This window comes from Chionomys nivalis, chromosome X (genome assembly GCF_950005125.1).
Source record: "Chionomys nivalis chromosome X, mChiNiv1.1, whole genome shotgun sequence".
Lineage (NCBI taxonomy): Eukaryota > Metazoa > Chordata > Mammalia > Rodentia > Cricetidae > Chionomys > Chionomys nivalis.
The window spans coordinates 91016747-91039654 of NC_080112.1; the positions used below are offsets into that span (position 1 = coordinate 91016747).

The 22908-nt window shown below is 40.6% G+C and overlaps 1 protein-coding gene across 2 annotated transcripts in view; it reads left to right on the forward strand.

Moving 5' to 3' along the window:
• The window catches only part of Trpc5 (transient receptor potential cation channel subfamily C member 5), a 310345-nt gene that overhangs the window by 149021 nt on the left and 138416 nt on the right, over positions 1–22908 (forward strand). For both annotated transcript variants that reach the window (XM_057759928.1, XM_057759929.1), the window contains exon 2: positions 3950–4348. In XM_057759928.1, the coding sequence (XP_057615911.1) occupies positions 3971–4348 (378 nt within the window). In that variant the 5' untranslated portion in view covers positions 3950–3970. The remainder of the gene's footprint in view (positions 1–3949; positions 4349–22908) is intronic.

The window sequence follows — 22908 nt, forward strand, 5'->3', positions numbered from 1 at the left end:
GATTTGCTCCATGAACCCTTTTCCAAGGCCTCCAGTCCTTGCTGAGATCACAAAGCATCAAATTAGTGCCACCTACTTAGTACTTAAGTCTGCTAACTTCCAATTGGTTTTGTTCCTTAAATGCCTATTTAAACTACTACCTGCCGTGTTCTAAACCCATGTGAGTGCTGGGAATACAGAGATCTAAGTCCTGTTACCCTAGTCATAGGAAGACAAATGTGTAGTTGGCATCACTAAAGAAATGTGATTAACCTAGCAGTAGAGAATGGGAAGACTGGCTGAATTCCTGCAGTCACTGGGTAAACTTTTGCAGAGAACAGAATTTATGATTGAGGAGGTATTGAAATATGAGAAGTTAGCTAAGTGGAGAGAATAAGGTGATGCCCAGATGCGAAGAACTTGTCAGAAAAGAACAAGTTCAGAACATGGTTCAATGTGGCTAGAACTCGAGAAGGGAGGAAAAGAGATAATGAAATAGTGTGTAAGGCTGGCTCATTTACTCACCGAATCAATCTAGTATCCAGGTTGTGCCAGTCACTGACTAGGGAGTGGGCACCAGAAAACCAGGACCTGGTACAATTCTTGCACTTGAGCTTTAAGGCTATTTAGAAAGAACAATGAACTGATAAGACAAATAAGTAGAAATTTTGGTAAGCATTAAAGAGGGAGAAGAGAAAAAAATAAATAAATAAATAAAGAGGGAGAAGACAGGGCCATAGAGAGAAGGCTAGGTAGGGACTAATTTGGAGAGCCATGAGAGGGCAGCTCCAGGGGTGATATATTTGTAAAAACTAAAATATGGAAGGAGATGGAAAAAATGATTTAATTTGGAATTAAAGGTCTCTGAGCTGGAAAAATCTTGGCATCACAGAAGAATCAAAAGAGTCATCATGGGGTTAAACATTTGTGGCTAAGAGGAGTAAGAGGTTTAAGAAGTGGTCAGAAAAGTAAACAAGAGCAAAGACTCTGCAGGCCTTATAAAAGGTGTTAATTCCATTAGAAGACTAGCTGGAGGGGCTGAGACGCTCACTAAGTAAAGTGCTTGCCATCCAAGCATGGGAACCTGATTTTACATATCCAGGTACCCACATTTAAAAAAAAAAACTGAGCATGAGTATACACATGTATAATCCTAGCACTTAGGAGGCAAAGAAAAGCGGACCTCTAGAATTTGCTGATGAGAAAGTCTAATCAAATTCATGAGTTCAAGGTTCAGTGAGATACCCTGTCTCAAAAGATAAGGTGGATGGTCACAGAGTGAGACAACTGATATTAATCTTTGTCCTCCATATGCACACATGTACACACACACATACATGCACACACACACATACATGCACACACACACAGAGAGAGAGAGAGAGAGAGAGAGAGAGAATCAAGAAATCATGAAAGATTAGCAAAACGGAATCAGATTTGTGCTTCATAGAATAAATCAGGGGTAGACTGGAAGAGGAGGGGAAACAGTGGAGTCAGGCTGATCAGAAACTCCAACATGTCTTAGAAGTGCAGGTGAAAATGGTGAAGGCAGTGTCTGTTCTGCCATCTTACCCCCACCACAGGGGAAGTGGACACACTGGAAGTGCTTCGATCAAGTAAGTTATTGTGAGAGAAGCCTGAGAGCTTCTGAGTCTGTCTTGGGGGGCTCACCTTCTTCTTCCCTCCCACTTTCTGATGCCGACACAGATGCAGAGAGGCAGTCTAAAGTTAGTGTTATCAAAGTCATATGCTGTTCAGCGGCAAGTGTTTTCTCCGAGTGCCAATTTTCTTTAGACTCTGCTAAGTTCTTTGAAAGTAGCTGTTCTGGTTTTCTTTCTGTTGCTGCGAAAAACACCATGACTAAAAAGAACTTGGAGGAGAAAAGATGTATTCGTCTTACACTTGCAGATCCCTGTCCATCAGTCAGGGCAGGAACTCAAGCAGGTACAGAAGGAGGAACTGTAGAAACAGCTGATTACTGGCTTGCTCTCCACAGCTTCCTCAGCTCCTTTCTTTTCCTTCCTTCCTTCCTTCCTTCCTTCCTTCCTTCCTTCCTTCCTTCCTTCCTTCCTTTCTTCCTTCCTTCCCTCCTTCCTTCCATTCTTTCTTTCTTTAATTTTTTCTTTCTATTTTCTAAGCAGTATTTCTTTATATAGCCCTGGCTGTCTTGGAATTCACTCTATAGACCAGACTGGCCTGGAATTCACAAAGATATGTCTGCCTCTGCCTCCTGAGGACTGGGATTAAAGGTGTGTGCCACCACCACCCAGCTTCAGCTACTTTTCTTATGTTGCCTGGGCCCAACTCCCTAGAGATGTCATCACCCACAGTGAAGCAAGCCTTCTTATATTAATTTGCAATCAAGCTAATGTGATGGAGGTCAGTCCTCGACTAAGATGGAGGCCAGTCCTCGTTTGAGGGTCCCTCCCTCTCCAGGTGACTGGAGTCTGTGTCAAGTTGACAAACCTAACCAGCACACTAGTGAAAGACATAGCAGTCTCTTTAGGGAGTCAAACAGCACCTACTCTACCGAGATCTGGACAAAGAAAGAATTCGTCATTTGGGCCTGTTCATGGCCAAAGGCAGCCAGCAGTCATCTTCAAATGCTAACTTCCCAGAAGATCACAAGGATATGAATTGCAAATGCTACTTGATCTAATATATGCTTCTCACTCTGCCAAAGCAGGGCTGTAATTAACTGAAAGAGTGAGGTAAATGTTTGTGGAAGTTCCACGCCTTCCCTTACAGCCAGGAGATGAGACAAGGGGCTCTTTATCACATTTCCGTCTCCTTCCACTACTGAAATGGTTCCTTAATGAAAAGTACTAAAATAAGGCCATCTTAACTCCAGAGGGGCTTGGAGACCGTGGAGACAGAACAGCCAATCAGCTAATAGATCTAATCTCATTTTCTGCCCCTGAAGAGTACCATCATTCCCACCTCACAGGGCCAGTACAAGCAGTCAATGAGGAATGGGAGTGAATTTGATCTGTAAATTGCAAAGCAAGAGCTCTACCCTGTGATTCATTCTGTATGATTACAGGCACAGGTGCTTTTCTTTTCTTGGTCTCTCAGAGAAAATTTAACCGCATTGCCGAGTTCAGTACAAACCTATTTAGTTTTTACCTCAGCATCAGTTCTATTAAGTATGATCTAACCTTAGATCTGGCACAGACAAAACAGACCATTCATTTCTCAGAATTAAGTCAAATTGATTCTCCAGTCTGTTAGCTTTTGAGTTTGGCGTGGTGGCAGAAAGAAATAAGGGGTGGCTTTGGGGAGCTAGTCCAGGTTTATCTTTTGCAGATGGCTTTGTCCTGTGGAATTCAATACTTTTCCAGTTACCATCATCAAGGAGTAGGGCTGCACTTAACACTAAACCATATATATGTGTGTGTGTCTTATATATTTATATATATATTATATATATGATATATATATATATGACATGGTCTCATGTATCCTAGGCCAACCTTGAGCCCACTGTGAAGCCAAGGATGACCCTGAACTTCTGATTCTCTTTTCACCACCCTCTGAGTGTTGGGATTGCGGCTATGCACCCATCCAGCTCATGTGGAGTGAGGAATCGAACATAGGGTTCTGTGGATGTTAGCCAAGCATTCTCCCAATTTAACTGTACTCCCAGCTCCTACAACCACATGTCAGTCTGAAATGTGCCTCTGGAACAGTGGTAAGTGTAATCTTGGAAATTAGATTGAAAAAAGATCCACAGACCCGGGAGAGCAAAAGTAACTGGCCCTACGCAAGCAGCAACTTAGCACCACTGATAGCAAGTATTAAGTATCCCCGGAGATATTTTCCACAGTGGAAAGGAAGGAAAGGACAGTGGACTTTGTGCTATTGAAACGCTTCGAAATTTTGAAATCCCGTTAGAAAGGGATTGATGAGTGGCCATTTGAAACCTTCAGGTAACTAAAACTATCTTTCATCTCTCTCTCTCCACACTTAGCTTTCTAAGTTGATGTGAGCCATGGCCCAGCTGTACTACAAGAAGGTCAATTACTCACCTTACAGAGACCGCATTCCCCTGCAAATCGTGAGGGCTGAGACGGAGCTCTCTGCTGAGGAGAAGGCCTTCCTTAGTGCCGTGGAGAAGGGAGACTATGGCACCGTGAAGCAGGCGCTGCAGGAGGCTGAGATTTACTACAATGTCAACATCAACTGCGTGGATCCTTTGGGCAGGAATGCCCTGCTCATTGCCATCGAGAACGAGAACTTGGAGATTATGGAGCTACTGCTGAACCATAGCGTGTATGTGGGCGATGCATTGCTCTATGCCATCCGCAAGGAAGTGGTGGGCGCTGTGGAGCTTCTGCTTAGCTACAGGAAGCCTGGTAGAGAGAAGCAGGTAAGAGAATTCACACCAGTCAGAATATCAGGGCATCAGAGTCCAAAGGAAAGTTTTGGCAGTCTGGAATTGAGAGGGCTTGTCTTAGAAACTGTTATCAGTTGTCTCGGGAGCTTCCCTGGGCAGTCCCAGCTGTTTTACTCCTTTGCTGTGTCTATGAAAGTTGACAGTGTGAGGGCACACTCTTCATGTCTAGAATATGTAAACTCTTTCCACTTTCTTTACCACCTCCCATTATATCTTCATTTCCTTCCCGTACTCAAAAGTCACATTCTAGAAAAGAGAGCAAGCCCAGACGTGCACTTTCTCCTTGAAAGGCTGTTCTTCCACAGAAAAAGGCAAGAAGACTTTAGTCTTGAGTGCCATAGTGCAAAGACGAAGAGAAACCTCACTTGTTTTCCTAGTACACGCTATGTGACTGAATTCTACTCATAGGTGTTTACAAGTTTGCTTCCATGAATCTCATAATCTCTAAGTCACCAAAGGTTGGTATCTATGTACAGTTATCTTTGATTTCTCAGTCAAATATTGCCCCCAGATTCAATCCCCAAGCTTCATGGTTTCTCCCTCCATCTTTCTTTCCTCTCTAAGCCAGTCCCCACTAGTATTGCCTGCTCTGTCATCACTCTCCTAGATGAGAGGGTCTCCAATTGCAGCCCCTAGACTAGCAGCAGCAGCATTTCCTGAGAACTGAGGGAAACTGCAAAGCCTTAGAGCCCCACTACAAGGGTACTAAATCATAAGCTCTGGGGTGTTGCCCAATAAGCCATGCCTTAACAGGCCCTCAAGGGGATTCTGATGGATGCTCAGGTTTGAGAATCACTGTCCTTCCCTAACATGAAATTTTTTTTCTCATTAGTCTTACTGCATCAATTCTTTTTGCAAATCTGAAGCCATCCTGAAGAGTCTTGTTTATCCTTTCTGAATTAGGAAAATGATCTTACTATTCTTGTCCGTCTCTTTAATACTTCAATGTCTTCTATTAGTTTGTCTTCCATTGTTAGGAGGAAATGCTTGAGGTGATATACTTTATGAAGCAGAGGTTTGTTTTACTAACCATTTTTGGAGGCTAGATGTCCAAGATAAGGTGGCTTAGCTGCCAAACCTCTAACCTTGCTTGCATTATAGGCATGATAAAGAAAATGGGAGGGGAACTGGGCAAATGTAGAAGGAGACAAACCAGCACCTTGATGAACATGGACAATGAAAATCTGTCATCCTCAAGCATTAGGAAATATGACCAAAGCTGGACTTTAGGAAAATCCATAGCTTTTAATACAGATGCATTTAGGAAGAGAACAATGAAAATAAACTAAGTGACAACTCGCAAAGCACTGGGATTTTCAGAGTAGAAAATGGAGGGAAAATCTGGAACGGACAGATTAACAGTTCCTTGACTAAAATGCCTACACATCCCCTTCTCCATCAGCATTTATAATACCCCCAACGAAAAGAAGGATTTCATCTTTCTTGTTCCTTGTTATATCACACTACCAGAGAAAAATGCCTGATAAATGTTTATTTAATGAATGAGTAATATGTAACCAGCACTGAGCTTAGCATCTTAACATGACTTATTCATTTAAGTCTCTAGGAAACTCCATAAACTGAATATTATTATTATTTATTACTATTATTATTATCATCATCATCATGCCTGTTTGCCAGTGAGAAACAAGATTATTAAGTCAATTGTTTAAGATCCCACTAACTATTGGAGTAAATAGCTTCTAAACCTTTTTATTTGCTAGCCTCTGATCACACAACTAAATCAGGCTGTTGCTAAAAGTTTGGCAACAAAGGCTGGAGAGATGGCTCGTTAAGAACATGCATTGCATGCCTTTAATCCCAGCATTTGGGAGGCAGAGGCAGGTGGATCTCTATGAGTTTAAGGTCAGCCTGGTCTACAGAGGGAGTCCCAGTACAGGCTCCAAGGCTACAGAGAGACCCTATCTCAAAAAAATCCAAAAGAAAAGAAAAAAAGGAAGAAAAGAAAAGAACATGCATTGCTCTAACAGAGGACCTGAGTTCAGTTCCCAGCACCTAAGTGGAATGCCTTGTGAGCACTTGTAACTCAGTTCCAGGATATTATTCTATGCCCCTTATTTTGGTCTCCACAGGCATCTGCACTCATGTGCACAGCCATATAGACACACGAACACCCATACTTTAAAATGATAACCTAAGTCTTTTAAAAATTGGCAGCATCACAAGGCGTCTGAATGCACAACAGTAAAAACTGACTCAGACTCAGCACATTCAGTGAATGTCAGGGGTTTCTGGAAATGCTCATTCATGGTGTATCTGTCACACAACCTCATTGCAGCCTTGGTTCTGAACACACAATATGCACCCTCTACATTGCACACGCTAGCACTATATATATATATATATATATATATATATATATATATATATATATACATTGACACTTCTCAGCCCAGACTGGAGACTGTTGACTGATGTTTTATTTTACATACCAAGGGTTATGGTATTATGGAAGCATAATGGTATAATTATGGAAAACAAAGACTCAGTAATATTTTTCTCCTAATCCCTCAGCATGTTAAGCATTAAATTAGTATATCTTGGGATTAGATTGTTAAAATGTTTGATTTTAAGAGCTGTTCACCGAGCTATTTCATTAAAAAAAAATCTGTTACTGGATTTTAGCTTGGGATTAGCACAGAATATCCAAGTTTCTTAAATTGTCCTAAACATAATTCTGCGACCAGCAGGCAGGCCTAGGCGGCGGAAGCACCAGCGCGCAGGCAGGCCCAGGCGGCGGAGGCACCAGCACGCAGGCAAGTCCGGGCGGCAGAGGCACCAGCGTGCAGGCAGGCCCGGGTGGCGGAGGCACCGGCAGTCAGGCCCGGCAGGCAGGCCTAGGCGGCGGAAGCACCGGCGCGCAGGCAGGCACAGGTGGCGGAGGCACCGGCAGGCAGGCCTAGGCGGCGGAAGCACCGGCGCACAGACAGTTCCGGGCGGCGGAGGCACCGGCAGGCAGGCCCGGGCGGCAGAGGCACTGGATGCAGGATAGTGCGGGCAAGAAACAGTGAAGCCTGCACTGAGAACAGATTGCCCCGCTACAATTAAATCAAACCCAATAGATAGCATCGGTAAGAGGAGATGGGCAGACGCCAAGGCAAGAATTCACCCAACAATCTGAAAATCAAAATGAAAACACCAGAACCCAATGATCTTACAACACAAGGACTTGAACACCCTATCACAGGAGAAGAGGAAAAAACTGACTTTTTGAAAGCAATAGAGTCCCTTAAACAACATATAAAAAACGCCCTCATAGAAATGGATGAGAAGTATAACAAAAAGTTTGAAGAAATGAGTAAATACGTAAATGATACCCTGGGAAGCCAAGAAAAAACGATCAAACAGGTAATGGAAACAGTCCAAGAATTGAAAACTGAAATGGAAGCAAGGAAGAAAACACAAACTGAGGACCAGCTGGATATGGCAAATATAGGTCAACGAGCAGAGACTACAGAAACAAGCATAATCAATAGAATACAAGAGATAGAAGAAAGAATCTCAGATTCTGAAGACAACATAGAGAAAATAAACGGACTGATCAAAGAAAACACCAAAACCAACAAATTCTCATCAGAAAACATTCAGGAAATATGGGACACAATAAAAAGACCAAACCTAAGAATAATAGGGATAGAAGAAGGAGAAGAGGCACAGCTCAAAGGTCCAGAAAACATTTTTAACAAAATTATGGAAGAAAACTTCCCCAACATAAAGAAAGATATTCCTTTGAATATTCAAGAAGCATACAGAACACCAAACAGACTGGATCAAAAAAAAACATCCCCTCGCCATATAATAATCAAAACACAAAATATACAGATTAAAGAAAGAATATTAAGAGCTGCAAAGGAAAAAGGCCAAGTAACTTATAAAGGTAAACCGATCAGACTTACACCTGACTTCTCTATGGAAACCATGAAAGCCAGAAGGTCCTGGATAGAGGTACTACAGAAACTAAGAGACCATGGATGCAAACCCAAACTACTATACCCAGCCAAGCTATCGTTCACTATCAATGGAGAAAACAAGACATTCCAGGATAAGAACAAATTTAAACAATACGTTGCCACAAATCCAGCCCTACAGAAAGTAATAGAAGGAAAATCACAACCCAAGGAATCCAACATTGCCAACACTGCCTACAATAACCCAGGCAACTAGTGACCCTTCAACAGCACAACTCAAAGAAGGGAGACACACAAACTCTTCTACCAAAAGCAGTAAGAATAATCGGAGTTAACAACCACTGGTCATTAATATCACTTAATATTAATGGTCTCAATTCACCAATAAAAAGGCACAGGCTAAGAGATTGGATACGAAAACAGGATCCAACAGTCTGCTGTTTGCAAGAAACTCATCTCAACCACAAAGACAGGCATCTACTCAGAGTAAAGGGTTGGGAAAAGGTTTTTCAAGCAAATGGTCCTAAGAAAAAAGCAGGTGTGGCCATACTAATTTCTAACAAAACTGACTTCAAACTAAAATCAATCAGAAGAGATCGACAGGGACACTTTATACTCATAACAGGAACGATTCAGCAGGATGAAGTCTCAATCCTGAATATCTATGCCCCTAATATAAAAGCACCCACTTATGTAAAAGAAATATTGCTAAAACTCAAGGCAGACATCAAATCACACACACTAGTAGTAGGAGACTTCAACACACCTCTCTCACCAATGGACAGGTCAATCAGACAGAAAACTAATAGAGAATTAAGAGAATTGTTGGAGGTAATGAATCAAATGGACTTAACAGACATCTATAGAACACTCCACCCAAATAGGAAAGAATACACCTTCTTCTCTGCAGCTCATGGAACCTTCTCGAAAATTGACCACATACTTGGAAACAAAGGAAACCTCCACAGATACAAAAAAATATCAGTGTCCACCTGTGTCTTATCAGATCACCACAGATTAAAGTTAGAAGCCACCAACAAAGCTACCCCCAGAAAGCTGACAAACTCATGGAAACTGAACAGTCAACTACTGAACCACACCTGGGTCAAGGAAGAAATTAAGAAAGAAATTAAAGTCTTCCTTGAATTTAATGAAAACAAAGAGACAACATACTCAAACCTATGGGACACGATGAAAGCAGTGCTAAGAGGAAAGTTCATAGCACTAAGTGCCCACTTAAAGAAAACGGAGAAAGCATACATTGGGGACTTAACAGCACACCTGAAAGCTCTAGAAAAAAAAAGAAGCAGACGCGCCCAGGAGGAGTAGAAGACTGGAAATAATCAAACTGAGGGCAGAAATCAACAAAATAGAAACACAGAAAACAGTCCAAAGAATCAATGAAACAAAAAGTTGGTTCTTGGAGAAAATCAACAAGATTGACAAACCCCTATCCAAACTAATTAAACGACAGAGAGAGAACACGCAAATAAATAAGATCAGAAATGAAAAGGGGGACATAACCAAGGACACAGAGGAAATTCAGAGAATCATTAGATCTTACTACAAAAGCCTGTATGCCACAAAACTGGAAAATGCAAAAGAAATGGACACTTTTTTAGATAAGTACCATATACCAAACCTAAACCAAGACCAGGTGAACGATCTAAATAGACCTGTTAGTCGCGAAGAATTAGAAACAGTTATCAAAAATCTCCCTTCCAAAAAAAGCCCAGGGCCAGATGGTTTCAATGCAGAATTCTACCAGAACTTCCAAGAAGAGCTAATACCTATACTTCTTAATGTATTTCACAATATAGAAACAGAAGAGTCATTGCCAAATTCCTTTTATGAAGCTACAGTTACCCTGATACCAAAACCACACAAAGACCCAACCAAGAAAGAGAATTACAGGCCTATCTCACTCATGAACATCGACGCAAAAATTCTCAATAAAATACTGGCAAACCGAATCCAAGAACACATTAGAAAAGTTATCCATTATGATCAAGTAGGCTTCATTCCAGAGATGCAGGGCTGGTTCAACATACGCAAATCTATCAATGTAATCAACCATATAAATAAACTGAAAGAAAAAAACCATATGATCATTTCATTAGATGCTGAAAAAGCATTCGACAAAATTCAACACTCCTTTATGATAAAGGTCTTGGAGAGATTAGGGATACAAGGGGCATACCTAAATATAATAAAAGCTATTTACAGCAAGCCGACAGCTAACATTAAATTAAATGGAGAAAAACTCAAAGCCATCCCACTAAAATGAGGAACACGACAAGGATGTCCACTCTCTCTATACCTCTTCAATATAGTGCTTGAAGTTCTAGCAATAGCAATAAGACAACATAAGGGGATCCGTATTGGAAAGGAAGAAGTTAAGCTTTCATTATTTGCAGATGATATGATAGTATACATAACCGACCCCAAAAACTCTACCAAAGAACTCCTACAGCTGATAAACACCTTTGGTAATGTGGCAGGATACAAAATCAACTCCAAAAAATCAGTTGCCTTCCTATACACTAAGGATAAGGAAGCAGAGAGGGAAATCAGAGAAGCATCACCTTTCACGATAGCCACAAATAGCATAAAATACCTTGGGGTAACTCTGACCAAGGAAGTGAAAGATCTATTTGGCAAGAACTTTAAGTCTTTGAAGAAAGAAATTGAAGAGGACACCAGAAAATGGAAGGACCTCCCTTGCTCTTGGATTGGGAGGATCAACATAGTAAAAATGGCAATTCTACCAAAAGCAATCTATAGATTCAACGCAATCCCCATCAAAATCCCATCAAAATTCTTCACAGATCTGGAGAAGACAATAATCAACTTTATATGGAAAAACAAAAAACCCAGGATAGCCAAAACAATCTTATACAATAAAGGATTGTCTGGAGGCATTACCATCCCTGACTTCAAACTCTATTACAGAGCTACAGTACTGAAAACGGCTTGGTACTGGCATAAAAACAGAGAAGTCGACCAATGGAATAGAATAGAAGACCCTGACTTTAGCCCACAAACCTATGAACACCTGATTTTCGATAAAGGAGCTAAAAGTATACAATGGAAAAAAGAGAGCATCTTCAACAAATTGTGCTGGCAAAACTGGAAGTCAATCTGTAGAAGAATGAAAATAGATCCATATATATCACCATGCACAAAACTCAAGTCCAAATGGATTAAAGACCTCAATATCAGTCCAAACACACTGAATCTGATAGAAGAGAAAGTGGGAAGTACTCTACAACACATGGGCACAGGAGAACACTTCCTACGTACAACCCCAGCAGCACAAACACTAAGGACATCATTGAATAAATGGGACCTCCTGAGACTGAGAAGCTTCGGTAAAGCAAAGGACACTGTCACTAAGACAGAAAGGCAACCCACTGACTGGGAGAAGATCTTCACCAACCCCGCAACTGACAAAGGTCTGATATCCAAAATATACAAAGAACTCAAGAAATTAGACCGTAAAAGGTTAATCAATCCAATTATAAAATGGGGCACTGAGCTGAACAGAGACTTTTCAACAGAAGAAGTTCAAATGGCCAAAAGTCACTTAAGATCATGCTCAACTTCCTTAGCAATCAGGGAAATGCAAATCAAGACAACATTAAGATACCATCTTACACCGGTCAGAATGGCTAAAATCAAAAACACCAATGATAGCCTCTGCTGGAGAGGTTGTGGAGAAAGGGGCACTCTCATCCATTGCTGGTGGGAATGCAAACTTGTGCAACCACTTTGGAAAGCAGTGTGGCGGTTTCTCAGGAAAGTCGGGTTCAACCTACCTCTTGACCCAGCAATACCACTATTGGGAATATACCCAAGAGATGCCCAAACATACAACAAAAGTATATGCTCAACTATGTTCATAGCAGCATTGTTTGTAATTGCCAGAACCTGGAAACAACCTAGATGTCCTTCAATGGAAGAATGGATGAAGAAAGTATGGAATATATACATATTAGAGTACTACTCAGCAGTAAAAAACAATGACTTCTTGAATTTTGCATACAAATGGACGGAAATAGAAAACACTATCCTGAGTGAGGTAAGCCAGACCCAAAAAGAGGAACATGGGATGTACTCACTCATATTTGGTTTCTAGCCATAAATAAAGGACATTGAGACTATAAATCGTGACTCTAGAGAAGCTAAATAAGAAGGTGAACCCAAAGAAAAACATATAAGCATCCCCCTGAATATTAACCTTCATCAGGCGATGAAAGAAGACAGAGACAGAGACCAACATTGGAGCACTGGACTGAAGTCTCACGATCCAAAGGAGGAGCAGAAGGAGAGTGAGCACGAGCAAGGAACTCAGGACGGCGAGGGGTGCACCCACACACTGAGGCAATGGGGATGTTCTATCGGGAACTCACCAAGGCCAGCTGGCCGGGGACTGAAAAAGCATGGGACAAAACCGGTCTCGCTGAACATAATGGACAATGAGGACTACTGAGAACTGAAGAACAATGGCAATGGGTTCTTGATCCTATTGCATGTAATGGCTTTGTGGGAGCCCAGATAGTTTGGATGCTCACCTTAATAGACCTGGATGGAGGTGGGTGGTCCTTGGACCTCCCACAGGGCAGAGAAACCTGCTTGCTCTTTGGGCTGAGGAGGAAGGAAGACTTGATTGGGGGAGGGGGAGGGAATGGGAGGTGGTGGCGGGGAAGAGGCAGAAATCTTTAATAATTAAATTAATTAATTAATAAAAAAATCAGCAAGAAAAAAAAAAGAAAAAAAAAGATGAAAAAAAAAAAACATAATTCTGCCATTGCATACTATATAGTTATAGATAGCAGCATTTTCAGCACTGGTGGTTATAAAATTAAAATATTGTTCAACTCTCAAAATCACCAAGAATATATTCTGCAGCATCAACCATTCAGTAAAGATTTAATTCTTTATATAAATATAAGCAAGGACATTCATCTTATTAGTATGCAAATTAGGTCTCATCTTTAATAAAGTAGATCTTTTTAGACTAAATTTATTCATTAGTATCAGCAAATATTTAATATATGTATACCTATATTATATACCTGTACACCTGGGTTGGAAAAAATTTCATGGGTGAAAGGGAGTTTAAAAGCCCTATACTTGGCCTCATTGCTTCTCTGGAAATCTTAGGATCCTAGCACAGAGAATATGAGATGGGCCCAAGAATAGAAGACAGATGAACTCCCTAGTAACAACAGGCCTAAGAAATTTAGAAAAGAAGTTCAGTTTGTTTCCTACTCAGTCCATCTTACCAAGGTCGTCAAAACTGATTTGTTTTGTATCCCCTTCTCCTAGCTAAGCACCTGGGAGGCTTCTGAAGGCCTTCTCAGCTACAAACCTCTAAGTTCCTGTACCACACTGTCTGTTTCCTTTATTTGAAAACAATCTCATGCCACCTTGTACTAGTGGGTGCCCTCATTCCTAAGAACATCTAGTCCTCTTACTGTGCACTATCAGTCTAATGCCCACTTCTTTCCATGCTGTCTTAGTTAGGGTTTCTATTGCTGTGAAGAGACACCATGATTACAACTCTTATAAAGGAAAACATTTAATTAGGGTGGCATACAGTTCCAGAGGCTTAGTCCATTATCATCATCATGGTGGCATACAGGCAGACATGATGCTGGAGAAGGAGCTAAGAGTTCTGCATCTTGACCTGCAGGCAACAGGAAGTGAACTGAGTCAGTGGATGTAGCTTGAACAAAGGAGACCTCAAAGCCCACCCCCACAATGGCACACTTCTTCGAATAAGGCCACACCTCCTAATAGTGCCACTCCCTTTAGGGGTCATTTTCTTTCAAGCCACCACATATGCTTACCCTCTCCATACTGAACCAGTGCACACAAGATAAGGGGCGGTATATAAATATTTGCTGAGGGACATGAAGGATTTAAAGGTATCTTCCAGAAAAATCACAAGACTTTCTTTGAAAGGGGACTTTTTGGGGTTTTGCAATCAATCACATTTAGTCACATAACTGTCTAGAGGAAGAGGAGAACACAGGACAATTTCCTAGCTGGGTAGTGAGTGTAGACTGAATCCATGTTTGCTGGTCCCATTTCTCTCATCTTTTCGTCTGCTGTAGTAAATGCTGGGGATCTGCCAGCCAGGAAGGAAGGCACCATGTCAACTTATACTAACGTGCACGTCGTGACCTCTCCTTGTCAGAAGCAAAACTTAGCTCACAGAAGCAAACTGCTCATGGTGACAAAATGAGACATATGAAACCTAAGATAGGCAACTCGTGCAGCCGCAGTTTTGTTGGGACTTTTTGTCATGCACCGCCATAAATAATCCCTCCTTGGTCAATACCCCATTCTCATAAATAAACACTGTAGTTTAAATCGTACAGAGCCCTCAACTCCATCCGCAAGTCTCCTCGGTAGCTTTGTCCTCTCTGCCCAAGGCCCAACAATGAACTTCTACTATTTCATTGTTTTCCATTATTCCAAGAATCACTATGATAGGTCATATATGAGTAACTCTACCAGGCTGCCACAGTGTTTGAGAACCCTATCTTTCTTCAAGACAAAAACAAGATTGGTTTACCTGGAAGCAATCGGGAATGTGAGCAAAGCAGGCCTCGTTAAGGCCCTTGAGTTCAGCGGGGCAAACCATTTGCAGGAAGGCACCCCCTCCACGCACAATCTGAACTGCAACAGCAAACCTTTGGCCCAGAGCACCACTGCCAGCTGCCCTTCGTCGGGCTGGAAAATAAGGCACAGCTGACTTCCATCAATACTGGGAAGATAAAGCAGGGCCATCTTCCGCATTAGTAGACAAGGTCTTAAGTTCCAGGCTGGCAGCAAAATTCCCTCTGTAACTCCTTTACCCCATTCCCCCTTATGCTCCACTGTAGGAAGTTAAGGCCTACCAGGCCCAGAGGAGCCAACCTACAGTCTACCTGGTGCCTCATTGGCTAGGCATGATCAGGCCCTTTCACAGCACCTGGTAGACCACAGCTTCCTACACTCCTCCCCCTACTCAGCCGTATTAAAACTACTTTACAATAAAGATCAAAGACCCAGCACAAATGGCTGTCGTTGGCTTCTAGTATCGGTACTCATACAGAGACCTGAATTTTCAATAGGAACCAAATCTTAAAATAAAAATTGTGGTATCTTTTCCGGTGCGCTATCCACACCCAAAAGATGTAGTGGGGGTACGTGTGTGAGTGTGTGTGTGTGTGTGTGTGTGTTGCTCCAGATTCTGACCCTTTTGACCAACTTTTTAACCTACCACAGACTGTTTCTTTGGGTGTAAAATTTGACAATTTAAGGGCTTTGTGATTTCTTTTACTTTTTTTTCTTTTTTTGCAGATAAGCACTCTTAGAATTAGTCACAGAACAAAAAATTTAGGGACAACTAAACATCTGACACCAGCCTACTTCTTATGTAGACTGCTTACTGCCTATTTCTTTGGGAGTAAAATTTGACAATTTAGGGGCTTTGTAATTTCTTTTACTTTTTTTTCACAGATAAGCACTCTTAGAATTAGTCACAGAATACAAAATATAGGGACAACTAAACATCTGATGCCAGCCTACTTCTTATGTAGATTGCTTACTGCCTTCCGGCCACTGGCTTTGGTACTGCTTAAAGGAGCCTTGTCAACAGGGAAGGCAGATTCAGCTACAGTTCAGAGAAGAGGCTGATATTTGTGTGAATGTACAACACTAACTCTGAATCATTTGTTGTGATTATGGGAAACTTGTCAAAAGCCAGGTTCCTGAGCCTTGATACATGCCTACAGTATTAGAACCTCAGGATTTTGGCCTGAATCCAACACCTTAACAATCTTGTCTCCACCAGTATCTAGATAGGATGTCTACATGGCTCTCTGTATTTATTTTCTATGGTTACCATTAAAAATTATCATAAACTGGATGGCTTAAAACAAAATAAATGTGTTGTTTCACAAGGAAAAGGGCAATAAGAAATGAAGAGGAGTGTCTGATAAGATGTGTGAGTTGCCTACAATCCCTCCTGCTTTTTATATTTGTATCACTCCAGTCTCTGTCTCTACAGATGCAAAGTGCTCTTCCGTTGCCTTTCCTCTGAGTTCATCCCAGTTGTCTTCTTCCTAAGTGGATGATCGCATCATTGTGTACAAATGCATCTACAAAGACCCATTTTCCAAATACAGTCACACTCAAGGTTACTATAATTTGAACATAGCATTAGGGATGCACAGTTCTCACTCTGTGAGAGATACTGGTTCAGATAAGTGGCTTTCACGGTTTTATAGCAGTAGAGCCATTCATAAAATCCCACTGAGACTAGAATCAACCAGAGCTTCCTTCATCTAACTGCAGACTGGAGCCAAAACTTATATTCATTCACTCTCATTCTTGCTTTTCCTTGACCTTTGGAATCAGGACAACTTGAATACTGTCAGTGTAGAGGACAGAAAGCAGAGTTCAACTCACCGTTCAATGCTAGCCAGTTCAATTCCATCAAGAATGATACTAATAACAGCTACTTGCTACCTAACCCAGAGGTCTGTTTTGAGGAAGAATTAAGATTGAAATATGTGAAAGACTTTGGGAAAACTCTGAATGTTAGACTGAGGTCAGTGATGATCATTTTCTGATTTATTGCTTTAGTTTACTTGTGCTTATCATATGGTGTGAAAAGACAGATGGCCCGTGGCCCTGGTCACAAGGCACCGTGAGTACAGTATGTGGGAGGGTTCACAGATCACCTCCCCCTGTCTGGCCTAGATGGCGACAATCTTCCTTCTGTTACCAAAGAAGCTGCATGACCTCAAAGGCACCCTTCCTTTGTAACAAGAGTTTAAAGGTTTGTACAATGAATAAGTAGAGCTTCCAGTCATTGTACCAGCAGTCCACCCAAGTAATTTTCTTTCTTGGTCACTTGCATCACTGCAGACATCGAGAAAGAGGCTAAGCCAACCTTTTCCCTGTGGCCCACCCCTCTGGGCTCTGCCATAATTACTCATTTGTCTATGGCAGATGGCTCCAAATTAAAATTGGTCTCACAGATGAGCTACAGAGATTAAATCTCAACAGCACTGATAAGTGTGTGTGTGTTGAGGTTATAGAAAATCAGCAATAGGACACTGGTGCCCACTGCTTCTATCTGGCTCTTGACCTCAGGATGAGATTTTACAGTATGGAGGATAGACACTGAGAACCTGGACAAAGGTTACTTGAACACAGGGAGAGGACCTAAAGATCCTAGACCATCAATTTAACTCACAGTGAGATAGAGCAGAAAGTAAAGAAGAGATTGTAAAAAAAAAATCTCCTTCTATTTATAGATCATCTATACTTTGGATTCAGCAACTTACGGGATTCTTATCCTTACTTATCCTTGGATAAGTCACTTTAGTGTCTCTCTATACCTCGGTCTTTTTATCTGTGACTCAGAACAATGAGGGAATGGACTTTATAGAGGTATAGTAAGAGTGGAATGAAGTATGGAAACATTTAACTAGGATGGTCCCTGGCATGACCTAGGCACCCACTAAAACAGCTAGTAGTGCTCCTACTCTGACTTGTTAGTCATGCTAATGTTACCTGTCCGTTAATGCCACCCATTTTCTCAAATGAAACTGGGACATGGCTCAATCTGTAAAGTGTCTCCTGTGCATGAGGAGGACCTGAGCTCTGATTCCCAGCACCCATCCATGTAAAAGTTGGATGGGAGCATGCATCTGTAACCCAGCAGATATAGACAAAGAGATAAGTGAATCCCCAAAGCTCACTTTCCAGCCAGCCTCACCAAATCAATGAACTCCAGGTTCAATGAGAGACTCTGTCTCAAAAAGTAAGGTGAATATCCAACAAGTAAGACACCTAAAAGTCAACCTCTGGTCACCAAACATATGCACCCACATGCACACCTGCATACCCATGAACAAGTTGAATACACTACACACAGGAAAAGGGCACATATGCATGCACGTTAAGTAATATTGTACACGTTCAATCTGAGGTGCTGGAAAAGTGGCTCAGTAGTTAGGAGCACTTACAGCTCTTGCATATGACCTGAGATTGGTTCCCAGCATCCACATCAAGTAACTTACAACTGCCTACCTATAATGCTAGCTTCAAGGATTCTGTTCTCTCTCTCTCTCTCTCTCTCTCTCTCTCTCTCTCTCTCTCTCTCTCTCTCACACACACACACACACACACACACATACATACACAATAACTCACTGGTAGAAGAGTTATCTAAATGATCATTACATTAAACTTTTGAAATAATAGTTTGCTATGACAAATTACCTGAAAAAGCAACTGACTTGATTTTGCTTCACAGTTTGGTACAGTACATTAGAACAGAGAAATCATGGAACATGCGCTGAACACAGCTGGTCATAATGTATCAGCACTCATGCAGCAGAGAGAGATAAATTCAAGTGTTTTTTAATTCAGTCCAGTATTTCTCGCAATGAAATAATGTTGTCAGTGTTTAGGGTGGGTTTTCTCACCTCAATTAGTTCTGTCTAGAAACTCCTTCACTCATGAGTCTAGACTCTGTCACATGTAGTCATTATTAATCATCAGATAATATTAATATTCCAATCAATTGTGTTGCCTAAATTTCTCAGGGTTAGAGTAATGAATTTTTATCTTTTTATTAATCTGAATAACAGCTCATTTTATTATTTGCTTTCATTTCCATATTATTCCTCCAACAGTCTTACCTTTCTTCTGTTCTCTTCTCCAGCCAACACCCTCTCCTCTCTCTGACCCCACAGTTCAGTGTCTATGTACCATATTTTAGGACATTCAGAAACTTAAATGAGACGAAATTAATACATAAAGCTTTATATATTTAATGGGTATGGCTTGGGATCTAGACATAAGCATAATAAACATAATAAATAAGCATAATAAACAACTCTGTCTCTTCAGAACATTTCCTGTTGCCTCCCCTATTCTGTCTGTGTCCTGTTTTTATCTCCTGGCTTCCTAACATACCCTCCCAACTAGATTTCTCTAACTACTATTTGTTCCTTGTATTCTGGTTCCTACTGATAAACTCAAACAAGATTAAGTTAGTGCAATGCACACAGTGTTCTCTGTCTGATGCATATGCCAGCTCCGTGAAGTTCTCAGTAGAATGAAGACAGCATGATTCGAAAGAACTTCAGTGAATGACAGTTCCGTGCTTCACTCTGATCTCCAAGGATTGTTTTCATCAGTTAATTAGTGAAAAGAGATGGTGAACTCACTGAGATAATACTACTTTGTGGAGTGATGTTTAGTCCTCATGGAGTCCTGGGGATTGAACTCATCATCAGACTTGCATTCTGGGGCAACAAGTATGAAATAATAAAAAGAAAATATCACTGGATATGGTTGCACATGAGATGGAGGAATGAATATCGAAAGTCAAAGTGAATGTGGAAACAGCCTGGGATACATGCGATCTTCTCTCCCCACAGCACAGAAGAGAGAAGGCGGGCTCATGGTTCCACTTAGTTGAGCATCAGATTGCTATTGGGTGAGGACAAATCAGTTTTCCTCAGTGGAGCTGCACCTGGCATGTTGACCAAAACCCCAGGCAGGCTCCATACCCAAGTGTAGATGGAGCTGTGGGCTATGTTCCTGCCACCCAGCTCCCAGCCACCTGGCTAGCTTACGCCCTGAAATAACAACACACAAACTGTATTCATATAAACACTGCTTGGCCCATTAGCTCCAGCCTCCTATTGGCCAACTCTCACATCCTTATCAACCCACCTCCATTAAAGTGTGTAGCACCACGAGGTGGTGACCCACCAGGAAGATTCTAGCGTACGTCCATCTTGGGCTGGAGCTTCATGGCGTCTACTCCGGAGAGGAGAGGCATGGCAATTGCTTCAATTCCTCCCAGCATTCTGTTCTGTTTTCTCCGCCTACCTAATTTTCTGTCCTATCAAAGGGCCAAGGCAGTTTCTTTATTAACCAATGAGAGTAACATATGGACAGATCATCATTTCCTCCATCACCCAGAAGTAGTTGGACATGCAAACTGAACTCAGTGGTTTCGAGGCTTTTGTTATTTGTTTTTAAAAAGAAGGCAGAGAGAAAGAGAGGAAAGAGAGATGGAAAAAGGGAAGGGTATGAAGTTGGGTGGGTAGGAAGATAGAGAAAGAGAATGATCAAAATACAGTGTATGAAATTCTCAACTAATAAATAAAATATTGTTTTAGTATAAGTAAATATACAGAAAGGGCCATCTAAAACAAATAGAGTCAAATAATGGTATAATGTAAGGAAGAGGAAGTTGATACCAATGACAGATCCCCTCTTTTTTGCTCCCCCCTCTCCCTTTCTCTCCATGGAAAATGGCGTGATGACTTTAAACTTTCTGAAGCTGGAGAGCACAAATTCGAAATTCCTTTCTGCTCTTCCAAGGCAGCTTTACAGATATTACCACCTAGCTCCACTGTCCATTTTAGGGCTGTGGGTGGAACTCTGGCTTAGAAATTATGAACAGAGACACCCCACTGTCCTTATATTAAATAGGCCTTACACTTCGGACACCAGACAGATAATATGTCTCCACCACATAATTACTTAGACCAACAGCCAAAGTCTCAAACACTGTGTGCTTTATCTGCTCAAGCAAAACAAATATGTGTCACTTTTTTTATTTAATTTACTCAAGTTCTCCTTGCACACTGGGATTTCTTAACTATTTGATGCAAGATGCAAACCTTTTCAGCTATTAGGCTTCAGGGGCACTAGCACCCTTGTGTATATTCATTTGCTCATTTTTGAGTTTTGGTATAAAAGTAATATATGGTAGCTATAAGAAGTATAGCAGTATATATGAGTATTAGAAGGAAAATATTTTCTGTTTCCAATTCCCAAAACTAACTTCCTAAAAGTCATGATTAAGAACAACATATGCAGGTCCTTCCTAGATACTGTTAGTACTTATTTAAACAGAAACACAGAGAGACTTTTTTTAAACAGACGCCTTACAGTAAGATTTACCTCTAAGAACACATTTTTGCTTTCCCTGTAAGAATGTTTATCCATTCTGCATTATTTCAACCAATATTGCCTTGTACAAGTGTGTCATGCTTATTTGCCTGGTATTTTATTAAGTGAGCAGTTAGGTGGTTTCAAGTTTGGATAAATTCTTTTTGTTTTCTAAACAATGCTGTGATGGATCTCCTTGTACAGACCTCTCTGAACATCTGTGAAATTATTATCTATAAGGCAAATTCCTAGTAATGAGACTATAGAGACATAGAACATATGCACTGTTTAATTTGAACACCAACAGTCCCAAGGCATAACTGCTTCTTACATTTTTGTCATCATGGATCAAAAAAGCATTAGAAACTACATTTCCAATCTGACAGTCAAAAAGAACCAATATCTTATTATAATTTCATATTTAACTTCTTGAAGATTTAATTTAAGGTCAAAAGACGTGATTGGATCCCTCAGAACTGACATGTGTTTGTAAGAAGCTCAGCTTCTTACTTGGGAGCTAGGATCAGAACTTCAGTTCTGTGATTGATTGTTCAGCGCTGAACCATCTCGCCAACCCTACATTTGATTTTTATTATAAGCAAGATTTAACATATTTTAATATCATAAGACATTTGTTTTATTCTTCTTTGAATCTGATTATATGTTTTATCCCTTTTTCTACTAGAGTTGTCATATTTTCTACTTGTCTAAGTTCTTTTTATATTAGATGCGTTAAGCTTACTAATTTTGTAAATCTGTTCACCTTGATTTATTAAAGATCGGGAACTTAAACCAAGTTCCACAGCATGTCTGGAGCAAAAAGCAAAGCTAATTATATTTTAGGACATGTAACTTTGCTGCATATAAATGTAAGACTATTTTAAATGACATTTAAAATATCTTAATGTCTTTCTAGGATAAAAGTATTCATGCATAATAGCTCACTTATTTTTAAGTTGCCAGTTTAGTGCTTTAGCACCTTGTTTCAAAAGAAAGAAGGGGACCAACTAGGCCTGCATGCTCAGCCAAAGGGAAATAAAATGACACAGAAATATATAGGTTAGTCTTTAGTATAAGAATGAGTTCTGACAAAATAGCATAGCAAAAATATATTTCACTCATTGTTTTTTCTGTCTTCATTAGTAGTACAGTAGCTATTTCAAAAACAGAAAAGCTGAAAGGGGGTAGAAAATTTGAAGAAAAAAAGGTTTTCCTTGGTGTATTAAATAGTGGAGAAATTTATGAGTAAGAAAATCATATAGACAGATCTATACAATTTCTCATTTCAGTTCTTCAGTCGTCTGCACTGATCACATGAAGATGACAATTTCCAAATTCCTTCTTTGTTTGATGTCATTCAGACATGCATCATCAAGGTTAAGAATGCTTAGCAATGTAACAGTTTCTATATTCAAAATATATATATATATCTGTCTTTTCCTGGTCCTCCAAGTTAAACACAGAAATCCAAAGATTCAAAACCAAAGTAGACATGATAAAAGGGGGGGGGGGGCATAAAATTTTTTTAAAAATTAGGAATGAATATGTTTGGAGGCTTGAACTGTAGTTCAGTGGAAAAGTCCATTCCTAGCATGTACAAATACTTGGGCTCCATCTCTA